Here is a 15,818-nt window from a genome sequence, read left to right on the forward strand (position 1 = left end):
GTTTTCTCCTCAAGCAGGCTTGAAACAAACTCTTCTCACAGTATTTTATATGCAAAATGTGATCATTCTTCAGCTGCTTAACTGTAGGCTCAGAAAGAACTTTTGTCTGGGCAGAGTGGCATTCCACCTCTCAGTGCACTGGGAAATGGCTGAAGTCATTTTGCCAACTGTCTAAAAAACCAAACCACACAGCTTGAGGCAGACAGAATATTGCAGTTGGAAGAGATGGAAGTTTGACAGTTACAAGAAACTGAAAACACAATCACTTAAGTGTTGAGCACTGCGGCTTCTTACATGATACAGTGAAGCAAAATGTCCTCCTAGACTGGAGTGATTATCAAAGTGAAGACTAAAGTTCTCAGACTTACACAATTCACAGAGTCATAGACTCAGGCAGGGCTGGAAGGGACCACAAGGAGCAGCCAGTTCCAACCCCCCTAGCATGGCCAGGAACACCCTACCCTAGAGCAGGCTGCACACAGCCTCAGCCAGCCTGGCCTCAAACACCTCCAGCCATGGGGCCTCAACCACCTCCCTGGGCAACCCACTCCAGCCTCTCACCACTCTCCTGCTCAACAACTTCCTCCTCACAGCCACTCTCACTCTCCCCACCTCCAGCTTTGCTCCATTCCCCCCACTCCTGGCACTCCCTCACAGCCTCAAGAGTCCCTCCCCAGCTTTTTTGGAGCCCCCTTCAGATGCTGGCAGGCCACAAGAAGGTCACCTGGGAGCCTGCTCTGCTCCAGCCTGCACAGCCCCAACTCTTTCAGTCTGTGCTCACAGCAGAGCTGCTGCAGCCTCTGAGCATCCTCCTGGCCCTGCTCTGGACACACTCCAGCATCTCCACAGCCCTCTTGCAATGGGGGCTCCAGAGCTGGCTGCAGTACTGCAGGTGGGGTCTCAGCACAGCACAGCAGAGGGGGAGAATCCCCTCCCTGGCCCTGCTGGCCACACTGCTGCTGCTGCAGCCCAGGCTCTGCTTGGCTTTCTGGGCTGCAAGTGCACACTGCTGGCTCCTGTTGAGCTTCTCCTCCAGCAGCACCCCCAAGTCCCTCTCCTCAGGGCTGCTCTCCAGCCACTCACTGCCCAGCCTGCAGTTGTGCTTGGCATTGCCTCGACCCAAATGCAGGACCTTGCACTTGGTCTTGTTGGTTCTCATGAGGTTGGCTTTGTGCCCACCTCTGCAGGTCCCTCTGGATGCCATCCCTGCCCTTGGCTTTGGTATTGCACAGCAGAAAGGAAGAGCATGCACCTCACAGAAACGTGCAAACAGGAGTGGCATGCCCTGGCTTGGCTGCAACATGCAGATTGATGCAGATCTATACAGTTCTGGCTGGGATTCTTCACTAACCTGCTTGCAAATACATATTACAGGTAAATTTTCTCAACATATCTTCATTAAAAAAAACCCACAACATTTTTTTTCCTCAGCACAAATTACTTCTATAAGTCTGAAATCTCTTCTAACCCAAAATCCTCCTTGTGCTATCTGCTTAACAGCCTGCTCTGGAAAGCACTGCCACTGCTTTTTAAAGGAATCTAAAATGAAATCGAATTTGAGGCTTACATCAAATCAGTCACTCACCATCTGAAATGAAAAGCTAACAACATTAACTGCAAGCTAATGTCAGCAGTTAGAACAGATTTCTTCCCAACTGTTTCCCTCAGTCTTAGAGAAACTGAAACTTTAAGGACAAAGTATTGTCAGTAACTTCACAGAATCCCAGAATGGGATTCTGCTGGAGGGTAGGAATCTGCAGAGAGATTGGGACAGGCTGCAGCCATGGGCTGAGGCCAATTGCATGAGGTTTAACAAGGCCAAGTGCCAGGTCATGCACTTTGGCCACAACAACCCCCAGCAGCCCTACAGGCTGGGGCTGGAGTGGCTGGAGAGCAGCCTGGCAGAAAAGGACCTGGGGGTGTTGGTGGCCAGCAGTGTGCCCAGGTGGCCAAGAAGGCCAACAGCAACCTGGTCTGGGTCAGCAATGGTGTGAGCAGCAGGAGGAGGGAGGTGCTCATGCCCCTGTACTCAGCACTCATGAGCCCACACCTCGAGTCCTGTGCCCAGTTTTGGTCAGCACAGTACAGGAGGGACACTGAGGTGCTGGAGCAGTGCAGAGAAGGGCGAGGAGGCTGGGGAGAGGTCTGGCACACATGGCCTGTGAGGAGTGGCTGAGGGAGCTGGGGGTGTTCAGTCTGGAGAAGAGGAGGCTGAGAGGGGACCTCATTGCCCTCTGCAGCTACCTGAAAGGAGGTTGTGGTGAGGCTGGAGCTGGTCTCTTCTCCCCAGTTACTAATGATAGGACAAGAGGAAATGGCCTCAGGTTGCATCAGGGGAGGTTTAGGTTGGCTGTTAGGAGGAAGTTCTTTCCTGAGTGGGTGGTCAGGCACTGGCACAGGCTGCCCAGGGAGGTGGTGGAGTCACCATCCCTGGAGGTGTTTAAGAGGAGAGTGGATGTGGTGCTATGCTCTGGTGCTGAAGGCTGCTGGGATGCAGGTTGGACTGGCTGATCCTGGTGGTCCTTTCCAAGCATAGTGACTTACAGTGATGAGATGTGCTGAGGGGTTTGGGTTAGTCAAGGACCTGTCAGTGTGAAAATAATGACTGGAATCGAGGAGCTTGAAGGTCTTTGCCAATCTAAGAAAAAACCCAACAGAAACCAAAACAAAACACAGGTCTGCCTCTTTTAAACACCCCCAGGGACAGGGATTCAAGCACCTCCCTGAGAAGACTGTTCAAGTGTTTGACAATTCTTTCAGCAAAGGTTTTCTCTAACAGCTGTGCTGGTCTGAGCCCAGCTGGGGTGTCTTGGTGAGAGGAATGAGACGCCAGGCTGTGAAAAGGAAACAGTGGTGATGGCTGCTGCACTCATAGGCTTGCTGAGATGGGTAAGAACACAAACACAGACAACAGAGATGCTCTCTGTCTGGGGCTGCATGAACTTCTCTAACCTAACTTGCTGCCTGACTAATCCCTCTGCTTCCTAATCCCCCTGGACAACCCTCCACACTCACCTTGAGTGTAAGGCAAAGTCTGGGGTAAGGCAGAGGGGTGGGAAGGAGGTGGCAGGGTGGTTGGGAGCCCCTGCTGGGGACTCTGCTTTCTGGGAGGGCTGCTGTGTTTCTGTATCACTTTTTCACTTGTCTGTGTCTGTCTCTAGCTGCACAGATTGTCAATACCTGCTTGGGCATTGTGCTAAGCTGTGAATATGAATCTTCATTCTTTAATTTCCTGCTCAGCTGAGTCTAGTCTGGGGGATTTTACTTAAGTGTGGGGGGTCAGGTACCACCCAAACCACCAAATACATTGAAGGTCATCTACTATTTAAAGAAAATATAACGAAAATTGAGCCAAAGAAGTCCTGAGGAGGGGAAGAAATTAAAAGGAACGGGAAAAAAAACAACCAAACAAAGGAAAGAAACCTGATAAAGGTCAGAGTCAGGAGTTCCATCTACCCAGGCAAACAGAGTTCTGGAACTGCCCTCAGAAACTACCTGGAGAAAGTACTACGTACAAGGTAAGATGCATCCCACCAAAGGTCACAGCAAAGAAGCAAAGCTTTCCCAGAAGCTGAAAGAAGAGGAGCTATGCTTTGATACTTTTTCTATTGTCTCAGCCATGCCAGTACCAAAGTAAGCAACAAGCTGAACACAATGCTCTTTGAAACTACCTTCTGCAGTGGAAACAAAAGCCTTCTCAGCTCCTAATACCAACAATGGGACTCAAGGCAGTATTGAGGGCTCTGATACAAGTCCTCCAGAGAACTGAGATGCAGTGTGTGAAGTTATCACCCTCATTTAACTGACTTCAGTGATGCAGGACACAGTATCTTCAGAACAAGCATAAGTGTGCTAGTCTGAGCCTAGCTGGGATATTTTGGTGAGAAGAATTAGATGCTAGGCTGTGAAAAGGCAACAGTGGTGATCAACCAGGTTGGAAGAGAGCTCCAAGCTCATCCAGTCCAACCTAGCACCCAGCCCTGCCCAATCAACCAGACCATGGCACTAAGTGCCCCAGCCAGGCTCGGCTTCAACACCTGCAGAGACAGTGACTCCACCACCTCCCTGGGCAGCCCATTCCAATGCCAATCACTCTCTCTGCCAACAACTTCCTCCTAACATCCAGCCTAGACCTGTCCTGCCACAACTTGAGGCTGTGTCTCCTTGTTCTGTTGCTGGGTGCCTGGCAGCAGAGCCCAACCCCACCTGGCTACAGCCTCCCTGCAGGTAGCTGCAGACAGCAATGAGCTCTGCCCTGAGCCTCCTCTGCTGCAGGCTGCACCCCCCCAGCTCCCTCAGCCTCTCCTCACAGGGCTCTGCTCCAGGCCCCTCACAGATTTGTTGCCCTCCTGTGGACACCTTCCAGCACCTCAACATCTCTCCTGAATTGAGTAACCCAGAACTGGACACAGCACTCAAGGTGTGGCCTGAGCAGTGCTGAGCACAGGGGCAGAAGAACCTCCCTTGTCCTGCTGGCCACACTGCTCCTGATCCAGGCCAAGATGCTATTGGCTCTCTTGGCCACCTGGCCTTATACTTTATGAATGATGACTTTATTGACTGACAGAAGTAAGGACAGGAAATTGCTTCTGAGACCCGATCTGTGTGACTTCAGAGAGGGCACCAGGCAAAAACTGCCTTCAGAAGATCTCATGTCTAAGCAATCCTTCTACTCCGAGCAGGAATGCTCTTCACATGCTGGGGAGTCATTTCTCTGGTCTCCACCTCAGCAGTAAAACCAAAAGCAGAACCCCAGTTAGAACAGGTGAGGTAGAAACACCTACGCTGCCCCCAGCGGCCAGTCCTCGGGTTCAGGTAGTTGGGGTAGAGCCCGTTGGGGCGATCCATCTTCTGAAGCAGCTTCCGAATGTGCATGACCTAAATGGAAGAAAAAAGGAAGATCACCATTACCAGCACTCATCTGCTCTCTACACAGAGGAAAAGCCAACCACTTCCCTTTTCCTTTCTTCTTAAAGCAGATTTCCTTCTTATGAATTACAGAAAACCTTCCTGAGGCCTCCTTGCAAATTAGGAGACTCTGATTGTTAAAGGGCTGCTCACATTAACGTGTTGAAGTGCATCATAGAACCAGGCAGGGCTGGAAGGGACCACAAGGATCATCTAGTTCCACCCCTGCCATGGCCAGGGACACCCTACCCTGGAGCAGGCTGGCCAGAGCCAGGTCTGGCCCTCAAAGTACAACATGGTGCTACAGCTACATAAAATACTGCTCTCTTTCCACGGCAATGGACAGATGCAGTTTCCAAACCTGGTTACACCACACCCAAATCCTTTCTTTGGGAATTACTTACAGGCACTCCTTGTTGAAAGCATAATTCATAGTCATGTTTAGCCTTCCAAAAACACTAGAGTCATAGAATCAGTCAGGGTTGGAAGGGACCACAAGGATCAGCCAGTTCCAACCCCCCTGCCATGGCCAGGGACACCCTACTTCTGCTGCTGCAGCCCAGCCTCTGCTTGGCTTTCTGGGTTGCAAGTGCACACTGATGGCTCCTGTTCAGCTTCTCGTCCAGCAGCACCCCCAAGTCCCTCTTTTCACCCTGTGACTTGTTCCTAAGGAGAAGAGTCCAAAACCCACCTGGCCCCAAGCTCCTTTCAGGCAGTTGTAGAGAGCAAGGTCTCCCCTCAGCCTCCTTTTCTTCAGGCTACACAACCCCTGTTCTCTCAGCTGCTAATCACAAGATCTGTTCTCCAGATGCAAAGGTTTCTGCATCAAGCCATCTAAAATCAGAAGTCTAATGGATGGGTCACAAAAGGGACACCATGCAAGCTCTGCTAGTGACAGCTGTTCTATCTGAGGTGACTTTTTGCTTCCTGTGAAACCACTTAGCATTTCAGGTGCCAATGAAGCTTGCAGGGAGGGGGCAGGTTAAAGCAGCTTCCTTGTGGCCCTTTTCTGGACACATCTTTTAAATGTATGCAGAAAAAAAATCTGTGCAGTCTGAAATTTCTACTTGCAGAAGTCACCCATGTGGTAGCAGAAGTCACCCATGTGGTAGCAGAAGTCACCCATGTGGTAGCAGAAATACAAGCATGAAAAAAAGTCACCTGCTATCAAGAATGCGAAATGAATTCAATTCAGGAAGTACTTCCCTTTAATGCTGATGTGTATAAAAGGGAAGAGCCTGCTAAAAGCCTGAATCTGAGGCCTACCTTGTTGTAGTATACAGGGTCCCCTGTCAAATAGCTGAGGTGCACAAACTCCATGTGCAGAGTTCCAAACTCAGCGAGGATGCTGCTGCCAGCGGAAGCCCAGCCCCAGTTTCGACCCACACCACTGAGTTCCAACATGCAGGCAGAAAGACAGGGAGGGAAAAAAACAACATCAAAAATCAGAATTACATTGCACAGCAGCACTCAAGTCAACCACCACAGCTAAATATTAACCCATATTCAAGATGATGGTTTGGACTGGCCGACCCTGGTGGTGCTTTCCAAGCATAGCAACTCATAGTGATGAGATGTTGTGCTGAGGGGTTTGGGTTAGTCAAGGACTTGTCAGTGTGAAACTCATGACTGGACTCGAGGAGCTTGAAGGGCTTTGCCATCTAAGGAATACTGTGATAGGAGTTGCCATTTGATGGTCAGTTGGGGCACTTAGCTGGGCCTTTTTGGAACAAAGAGCAATAACCTTCTCAACAGAAAGTCCTGTGATTGAAAGACAGGATATCTTGGCATCATGGAAGGGTAACAGCTTAACCCTGGGCTATATCTTGATTAGTATTTACTCATTTTATGTTCCTGTGAATAAGAACCAAAAGCAATTATCACAGAGTCAGTCAGGGCTGGAAGGGACCACAAGGAGCAGCCAGTTTCAACCCCCTGCCATGCCCACGGACACCCTACCCTAGAGCAGGCTGCACACAGCCTCAGCCAGCCTGGCCTCAAACACCTCCAGCCATGGGGCCTCAACCACCTCCCTGGGCAACCCACTCCAGCCTCTCACCACTCTCCTGCTCAACAACTTCTTCCTCACAGCCACTCTCACTCTCCCCACCTCCAGCTTTGCTCCATTCCCCCCACTCCTGCCACTCCCTCACAGCCTCAAAAGTCCCTCCCCAGATTTTTTGTAGCCCCCTTCAGCTGCTGGCAGGCCACCAGAAGGTCACCTGGGAGCCTCCTCTGCTCCAGCCTGCACAGCCCCAACTCTTTCAGTCTGTGCTCACAGCAGAGCTGCTGCAGCCTCTGAGCATCCTCCTGGCCCTGCTCTGGACACACTCCAGCATCTCCACAGCCCTCTTGGAATGGAGGCTCCAGAGCTGGATGCAGTACTGCAGGTGGGGTCTCAGCAGAGCACAGCAGAGGGGGAGAATCCCCTCCCTGGCCCTGCTGGCCACACTGCTGCTGCTGCAGCCCAGGCTGTGGCTGGCTTTCTGGGCTGCAAGTGCACACTGCCTCATCAGCTTCAGCTCCTCTCTACCAGCACCCCCAGCTCCCTCTCTGCCTGGCTGCTCTCAGCCACTCTGGCCCCAGCCTGCAGTGCTGCTTGGGGTTGTTGTGGCCAAAGTGCAGAACCCTGCACTTGGCCTTGTTCAGTCTCATCCCCTTGGCCTCTGCCCACCCATCCAGCCTGGCCAGTTGCCTCTGCAGGGCTCTCCTACCCTCCACCAGATCCACAGCTGCTCCTAGCTTGGTGTCATCTGCAAACTTACTGATGCTGGACTCAATGCCCTGCTCCAATCCTCACTGAAGATACTGAAATAGTTTCATTATGAATGCAAAGTACAGTAATAAATAAGACAATAACTCTTCAAACAGAATCACAGGATCACTGAGGTTGGAAAAGACCTCTAAGATCATCAGAACTAATCCACTGCCATTATGCCCACTAAACCCTGCCCCAAAGTGCCATGTCTAGATGTGTTTTTTACACCTGCAGGAACAGTGACTCCACCACTTCCCTGGGCAGCCTGTTCCAATGGCTGACCACTTCTTTCAGGTCTTGTCTCTGTAAGCTTCATGTTAGGTGTTCTCAGATTTGCCTGCTACTGTCACTGCCCTCCGGTGTCTGCTGTGATGCTGGCTGGTTCACCAAGACACTGACACAATGAATGCATAAGCAATACCAACCCACAGGCAATTTCTAGCACTCCAATCCTCCTTCTCTCCCTGCCTACTGCCAATCGTCCTCCCTTACCCTGCCTGTGCTCTGGTGTGATTAGCCTCCAAGTTTCACTGTAAGCCTTCATGCATCTACTGCCTGCTGCCAAACTCATCTGTGCTGCTCAAGCCAGTGAGCCAGGTGCCTGTGCTGCTGAGATGTGACCACCTGGGCCCTCACACCTAGCAGCACAGTGCAGGCTACACAAAGCAAAACCAAGAAACTATAAACTGTATGAAACTGCAAGAAAAACACAAAACTGAGTAACCACAACTACAGAAGTGTCCCACTTCACAGAACCACAGAATCAGTCAGGTGAGGTCTCAGCAGAGTGCAGCTGATTCTATGATTCTGTGATCCAAAGGGAGAATCCCCTCCCTGGCCCTGCTGGCCACACTGCTCCTGCTGCAGCCCAGGCTCTGCTTGGCTTTCTGGGCTGCAAGTGCACACTGCTGGCTCCTGTTGAGCTTCTCCTCCAGCAGCATCCCCAAGTCCCTCTCCTCAGGGCTGCTCTCCAGCCAGTCCCTGCCCAGCCTGCAGTTGTGCTTGGCATTGCCTCGACCCAAATGCAGGACCTTGCACTTGGTCTTGTTGAACCTCCTGAGCTTGGCTTGTGCCCACCTCTGCAGCCTGCCCATATCCCTCTGGATGGATCCCTACCCTCCAGCCTGGCTGCTGCACCACACAGCTTGGTGTGGGCAGCAAACTTGCTGAGGCTGCACTCAGTGCCTCTGTCCATGGCACCCACAAAGAACCAATCACCACTTCACTATTCTCCTGTCTCAGTAGTGCCTGCAGGAGGATCTGCTCCATTTGGAAAAGACCATTTTAAGGTCTTGGAGTCCAGCCATTATCTAACTCTAGGAAGTCTGCAGCTAAACCATGTCCCTCAACACCACATCTCTGCATCTCTGAAACACCTCCAGGAATGGGGATCCAACCACCTCCCTGGAGAGGTGAAAAAGTTTCTTCTATTATCCATCTTAAACCTTCCCTGGTGCAACTTGAGGCCATTTTCTATCATCTTATCACTTGTTACTTGGGAGAAGAAGTCAACTCCCACCTTGCTCCAACCTCCTTTCTGGTAAGTTCTAGAAAGCAAAGAGGTCTCACCTCAGCCCTCGTCTCCAGACTAAACAGCTCCAGTCCCCTCAGCTGCTCCACACAAGACCTGTTCTCCAGACACTTCACCAGCTTCCTTGCCCTTTGGATCACAGAATCATAGAATCAGCCAGGCTGGAAGAGAGCTCCAAGCTCAGCCAGTCCAACCTAGCACCCAGCCCTGCCCAATCAACCAGACCATGGCACTAAGTGCCCCAGCCAGACTTGGCTTCAATACCTCCAGGCACAGCCACTCCACCACCTCCCTGGGCAGCCCATTCCAATGCCAATCACTCTCCCTGCCAACAACTTCCTCCTCACATCCAGCCTAGACCTGCCCTGGCACAGCTTGAGGCTGTGTCCCCTTGTTCTGTTGCTGGGTGCCTGGCAGCAGAGCCCAACCCCATCTGGCTACAACCTCCCTTCAGGTAGTTGTAGACAGCAATGAGGTCTGCCCTGAGCCTCCTCTTCTGCAGGCTGCACACCCCCAGCTTTGAGGGTACGTCCATTGCTCTAGCAGGGAGGGTTGAAGTAGATGATCTCCAGAGATGCCTTCCAACCTCTGCCATGCTGAGACTCTGCAGTGTCAGAAATGCCACTTTGCCTGCACCTTCCACAGTTCCACTACTAACCACAACAGACACAGACCATCACGAATTTGAAGTTAAAGGGCGGGGGAGGAACACACTGCCCCACAGAAGAAAATTCATTACCTTTTCAGGTTCACCATGGCCCATGGTATACCTGTAGGCGTGTTGAAGGCTGGAAGAAGTTTTCCTGCCAGCTGCACAGCTTTGATCTTGAAGACCTAAGATAGTAGGATCAATTGCAAGCAGTTACAAAGACTGGTTTATCTCCAAGAGCTACAGAGACTGACATTTCCTTTCCCCACCCAGCTCTTTGTACTAGAAAAGCTTTCCATCATAAAGAAGCAGATGAAGTTATCATTTATTTTCTGCTTGTTCACTTTATAAATTGCATTAGGTTTTAACATGAAAAGGAACCTTGTAATTTCTACTTCTTTCCTTCTGTGCTCCCCAGCTATAGCAGTTCAGTTCCAACTAATGAAGAACATAAACTCTCCTCCCCCCTCCCTCCGCCTGTAATAGGCATTTCAAGGGCTTCCTACAGCAGTCTTTAAGCCACACTTTATATTTTGTAGCTAAAATATCAAGAGAAACCTTCCCCTCTTACCCTCTCCACCCAATGTTTTAACTTGTACAAACTTCCACTCCCTTCATAAGGAGCTATGCAGGGCAGATAAAGCTCCTATTCTTTCATGAACATCAGCTGTGCCAAATCCATTCATGCAGAGCTTCCTGAAACTTTTCCTTCATTGATAATGCATAAAATATATATATAGGCTTAATCTTCCCTCTGAAGTCTGATAACTTGTGGAAATTACTGATGGGATGAACTCTTTCATTTCTAGTGTTGTTCCTACTCACTTTTGAAACAGAAACCTCTAATAGTCTTATTAGGAACTTACTCTGTAGTGTGTGCTGCACAGGGGCTGTGGTACCTTTTTTATTACATACTCATGCAGTTCTTCAAGCTGCTGAATAATGTTGGCTCCAAATTAAGAAGAGACTTTCACAGAAGTGTTGTGGATACTGGCAGCACTTCAGTTAAAATATCTGCTAGCAGCTAGCTGGGAAAAACAGTCCTATGTCATCATAGGTATCTCTCTGGAGACCAGCAACAGAGCACCAGCAAATGGAACGAAGCTGTGTCATGGGAAACCCAGATTGGACATCAGGAAAATGCTCTTCACTGAGAGGGTGATCACAGCATGAAGCCTGCCAGTGTTAAAGGAGCCTCTGGACAATACTCACAAGGTGTGGCCTGACCAGTGTTGAGATGCCCACCCATCCAGCCTGGCAAGGTCTCTCTGCAGGGTTCTCCTACCCTCCAACACATCCACACCTGTTCCTAGCTTGGTGTCATCTGCAAACTCAATCCCCTGCTCCAGATCATCAGTAAAGACATTGAACAGGACTGTGCCCAGCACTGATCCTTGGGGCACACCACTGGTGCTAGCTGCCAACTGGTTCTGGTACCATTCACCACCACTCTCTGGGCCCTGCCCTCCAGCCAGTTCTTGACCCATATCAAAGTGAATCTGTCCAAGCTAGGAGCTGCCAGCTGTGCCAGGAGCTGCTTGTGGCTTGTTTAGGTAGCCTGATGCTGAGCAGGGGACTGGACTTGATAGAATGACAGGATCCTTATGGTGAATCCTTTCAGTTGGAAAAGACTTTCAAGATCACAGAGCCCAACCATCGTCTAACTCTCCCAAGTCTGTGCTCAACTAAGTCCTTCAACACCCTCTGTGTCTCTGAAACACCTTCAGGCATGAAGGTTCAACCAACTACCTGGGGAGCTTGTTCTAGTCATTGAGAACTCTGTCAGTGAAGATATTTCTTCCAACACCCAATCGAAACCTTTCCTGGTGCAGCTTCAAGCCATTTCCTCTCATCCTATTGCTTGCTACTAGAGGAGAATACACAGGCACTCACCTCACTACAATCTCCTTTCAGGGAGTTGCAGGGAGTGAGAAAGTCTCCCCTCAGCCTCCTTTTCTCAAGACTAAACAATCCCAGTTCCCTTCATTGCTCCTCACAAGACCTATTCTCCAGACCCATCATCATGACTCTTATTGGTCTCTGCCCTTCCATGTTCAGATGTTCTATGATTCTACTGCTACTAACTACCTGACCAACACTCTGTAACCATGCAGAATAAGAGCTTTAAAGAGGACTACAGGACAGGTCTGGTCTCTTAGATGTTTAAAAGAGAGAAACTGAAGAGATGCTCCTTAGAGAAGCAAGTTGAAAAGTAGCTGAAAAAAAGAGAAGATCCACATTTTTTTCATGGAGAAAGATCAAGATCTTAATACTTGAGGAGGTGACTACAGAGGCACAAACTAAACTAGAATGGAATATTAAAGATGACATCTAATTCTATTTGATGCAGTGGAGTTTGGAGAGATGGAGGTGAAGCTGAAAGTAATGAGCCAAGATAAAGAACTTCTACAGAGGTACTCTAAATGAAGAAAATGGGATATGCCTAAAAAGAGAATGCCTCAGGTTATTGACAGAACTGTGAGAGAAGAGGATGAAAGACTTTTAACAAAGCCACTGATGGGAGACAGACTTTGAGGAAAAATGCAAAAATTCAGCAGTAAAAACTGCAGCTACAGATGTATGTCAAACTGTCACCCTGAATGCTCAGATCTTTGAGGAGTAGATGGGGCAGGATCAGAGAGAGCTGTCTCCCTTCAGGGAGTTGTAGCCAGCAATGAGCTCTGCCCTGAGCCTCCTCTGCTGCAGGCTGCACCCCCCCAGCTCCCTCAGCCTCTCCTCACAGGGCTGTGCTCCAGGCCCCTCACAGCTTTGGCGCCCTCCTGTGGACACCTTCCAGTACTGCAACATCTCTCTGCAATGGAGGAGCCCAGAACTGGACACAGCACTCAAGGTGTGGCCTGAGCAGTGCTGAGCACAGGGGCAGAAGAACCTCCCTTGTCCTGCTGCCCACACTGCTGCTGAGCCAGCCCAGGATGCCATTGGCTCTGCTGCCCACCTGGGCACACTGCTGCCTCCTGTTCAGCTACTCTCTCCCAGTACCCCCAGCTCCCTCTCTGCCTGGCTGCTCTCAGCCACTCTGGCCCCAGCCTGTAGCACTGCTTGGGGTTGTTGTGGACAAAGTGCAGAACTCTGCACTTGGCCTTGTTCAATCTCATCCCATTGGCCTCTGCCCACCCATCCAGCCTGGCCAGGTCCCTCTGCAGGGCTCTCCTACCCTCCACCAGATCAACACCACTATCCATTGGCATATACAACACCATTTCACTTTGGAACCTTTGTGAAGGGAAGAGATGCTGCCTGTCAGCTTTCTGGACAGGATTAGTTGGATTAACTGTATCAGGCCTGTAACAGCCCTGCATTTCCTTTTTAAACAGGATTTCTGGCTCCATTTACCCATGTGCATTGCGTTATAATTCTGCCCAGAAAGATCTGAAGATAAGTAATTGTGATGATTTCTATAAAGATGAGAAAGAAAATAAAGCAAATCAATTCTTTTCTAAGCAAAGCTGTCAAAGATAAATACAGTAAATTCATCTTTTTATATTGCAAGTATGCTAAATATCTTTGTTCAGCAAAACTAACCCAATAAACTATCCATGTGATAGCATCAGTAAATCAGCTACAGAGAGGAACAACGTGCTGCAACCACAGAAACATTCTGCTTGGAAAAGACCTAGGAGATCTTCAAATCCAACCAGTTTTGAACTCTACCAAGGCTGGTGTAAACCATGTCACTCAGCACCACATCTCTGTGTCTCTGAAACACCTCTCAGGATGGAGATTCAACCACCTCCCTGGGCAGCCTACTCCAGTGGTTCAGAACCTCTTCAGTGAAGAAGTTTCCTCTAACATGCAACCTAAACCTTATGTGGTGCCACTTGAGGCCATTTCCATTTCTCCTACCATTTGTAACTAGGGAGAAGAGACAAATGCCCATCTCGGTCCAACTTCCTTTCAAGGAGTTGTAGAAAGTGAGACCATCTCCTCCTCAGCCTCCTTTTCTTCAGGCCAATCTCAGTTCCCTCAGCTGCTCCTCAGAAGACCATATATCTTCTTCTCCTCAGAAGACCTCTTCTCCATATCCTTCATCAGCTTTGCTGTCCTTCTCTGGACCTGCTCCAGCACCTACCATTTCCTCCTATCTCTGTTACATTATTCACTACACCACAGTCCCCTCTTGTGCATACTGAGCAGCATGTCCAGCTCCTAAAGATAAAGGATTGCTGCAGGGATTACTGAGAACCAAGCTGGTTCAGTTTAGATGAGAATTCATTATCCATTTTTCCATCAGCATGTTAATTTGGCCTGCTAATTCCATTCTGCAGATGGAAAACCATAGAATCAAGCAGGCTGGGAGAGACCTCCAAGATCATCCAGTCCACCCAGCCCTATTCAGTCAACCAGACCATGGCACTAAGTGCCCCAGCCAGGCTTGGCTCCAACACTTCCAGGGATGGCAACTCCACCTCCCTGGGCAGCCCATTCCAATGCCAATCACTCTCTCTGACAACAACTTCCTCCTAACATCCAGCCTAGACCTGCCCTGGCACAGCTTCACACTATGTCCCCTTGTTCTGTTGCTGGGTGCCTGGCAGCAGAGCCCAACCCCACCTGGCTACAGCCTCCCTGCAGGCAGCTGCAGGCAGCAATGAGCTCTGCCCTGAGCCTCCTCTGCTGCAGGCTGCACACCCCCAGCTCCCTCAGCCTCTCCTCACAGGGCTCTGCTCCAGGCCCCTCACAGCTTTGGCGCCCTCCTGTGGACACCTTCCAGTACTGCAACATCTCTCTGCAATGGAGGAGCCCAGAACTGGGCACAGCACTCAAGGGGTGGCCTGAGCAGTGCCGAGTGGAGGGGCAGAAGAACCTCCCTTGTCCTGCTGCCCACACTGCTCCTTAGCCAGCCCAGGGTGCCATTGGCTCTGCTGCCCACCTGGGCACTGCTGCCTCAGCTTCAGTTCCTCTCTACCAGCACCCCCAGCTCCCTCTCTGCCTGGCTGCTCTCAGCCACTCTGGCCCCAGCCTGTAGCACTGCTTGGGGTTGTTGTGGCCAAAGTGCAGAACCCTGCACTTGGCCCTGTTCAGTCTCATCCCCTTGGCCTCTGTTCACCCATCCAGCCTGGCCAGGTCTCTCTGCAGGGCTCTCCTACTCTCCATTAGATCAATACCTGCTCCTAGCTTGGTGTCCTGTCTACATCTAACTCCTTCCTTTCCAAAAAGAAGGGGGATAGGGGAAAGCATCCCATTATTGCATTGGTTCTGTCAGCTGTATTTTGAGTCTCTGGGGAATTTAAACTAGAACCAAGACACATAGCCTGATTTTTGCTTCTGAATCTGGTTGCATTCGGTAGAACGTAGCAAATGTCACCAATACACTTTCCAGTCCTCACCTCTTGTCCTGAAAGGTAGTATGCTGCCAGGAGCCCACCAATGAAGCGAATGTTGACCTCGAACACTGACACTTCGGAATTCTAGGACAGAAAGAAAGAGTGAATCATTAACCAGCACTCCAGCCAAAGAGGACAACAATAAGGCAGAGCAAGTACTTACCCCAGAGCAATCGGCATGCTCCAGTTTGTGCTGGTTTGGTAGCTAGAGCTAGACTACTTGCAGACTTCCTACCTAGAACCTGCTGCTGACTTCTTCACAACACTGAGAGACAATTCTAGCTACAGCTTCAACTGACTGCTTTAAAACTTCAGATAATTTTTGCCTCTTGCTCTCTGAGTGCAACTGAAGTTCTCTGAGGATGGTGGGAAAGGCAAGACTGCACATTCCCACAGTTCAGCATCTCTTCTCTCATGTTTAAGCAGAGGTTCACAGGATATAGTAGAACACTAATTAGAGAATTCCTCTCATGTGCTTTCTTAACCCCAAATTACCAATGTGTACCCTCAAATTCAGAGCTCCACTGTGCTAGTCTGAGCCTAGCTGGGATTTTGTAGTGACAGGAGTTAGATGCCAGGCTGTGAAAAGGAAGCAATGGTGATGGCTGCTGCACTCATAGGCTTACT

The 15,818-nt window shown here is 50.1% G+C and overlaps 1 protein-coding gene across 2 annotated transcripts in view; it reads right to left on the bottom strand.

The window, feature by feature from the left end:
- The window catches only part of MAN1A2 (mannosidase alpha class 1A member 2), a 71,319-nt gene that overhangs the window by 12,930 nt on the left and 42,571 nt on the right, over positions 1-15,818 (bottom strand). For both annotated transcript variants that reach the window (XM_064142984.1, XM_064142983.1), the window contains 4 exons: positions 15,195-15,275; positions 9,937-10,031; positions 6,175-6,298; positions 4,785-4,878 (listed from right to left, as the gene is read on the bottom strand). In XM_064142984.1, coding sequence (XP_063999054.1) covers positions 4,785-4,878; positions 6,175-6,298; positions 9,937-10,031; positions 15,195-15,275 — 394 coding nt within the window. The remainder of the gene's footprint in view (positions 1-4,784; positions 4,879-6,174; positions 6,299-9,936; positions 10,032-15,194; positions 15,276-15,818) is intronic.

This window comes from Pogoniulus pusillus, chromosome 5, assembly GCF_015220805.1.
Source record: "Pogoniulus pusillus isolate bPogPus1 chromosome 5, bPogPus1.pri, whole genome shotgun sequence".
NCBI lineage: Eukaryota > Metazoa > Chordata > Aves > Piciformes > Lybiidae > Pogoniulus > Pogoniulus pusillus.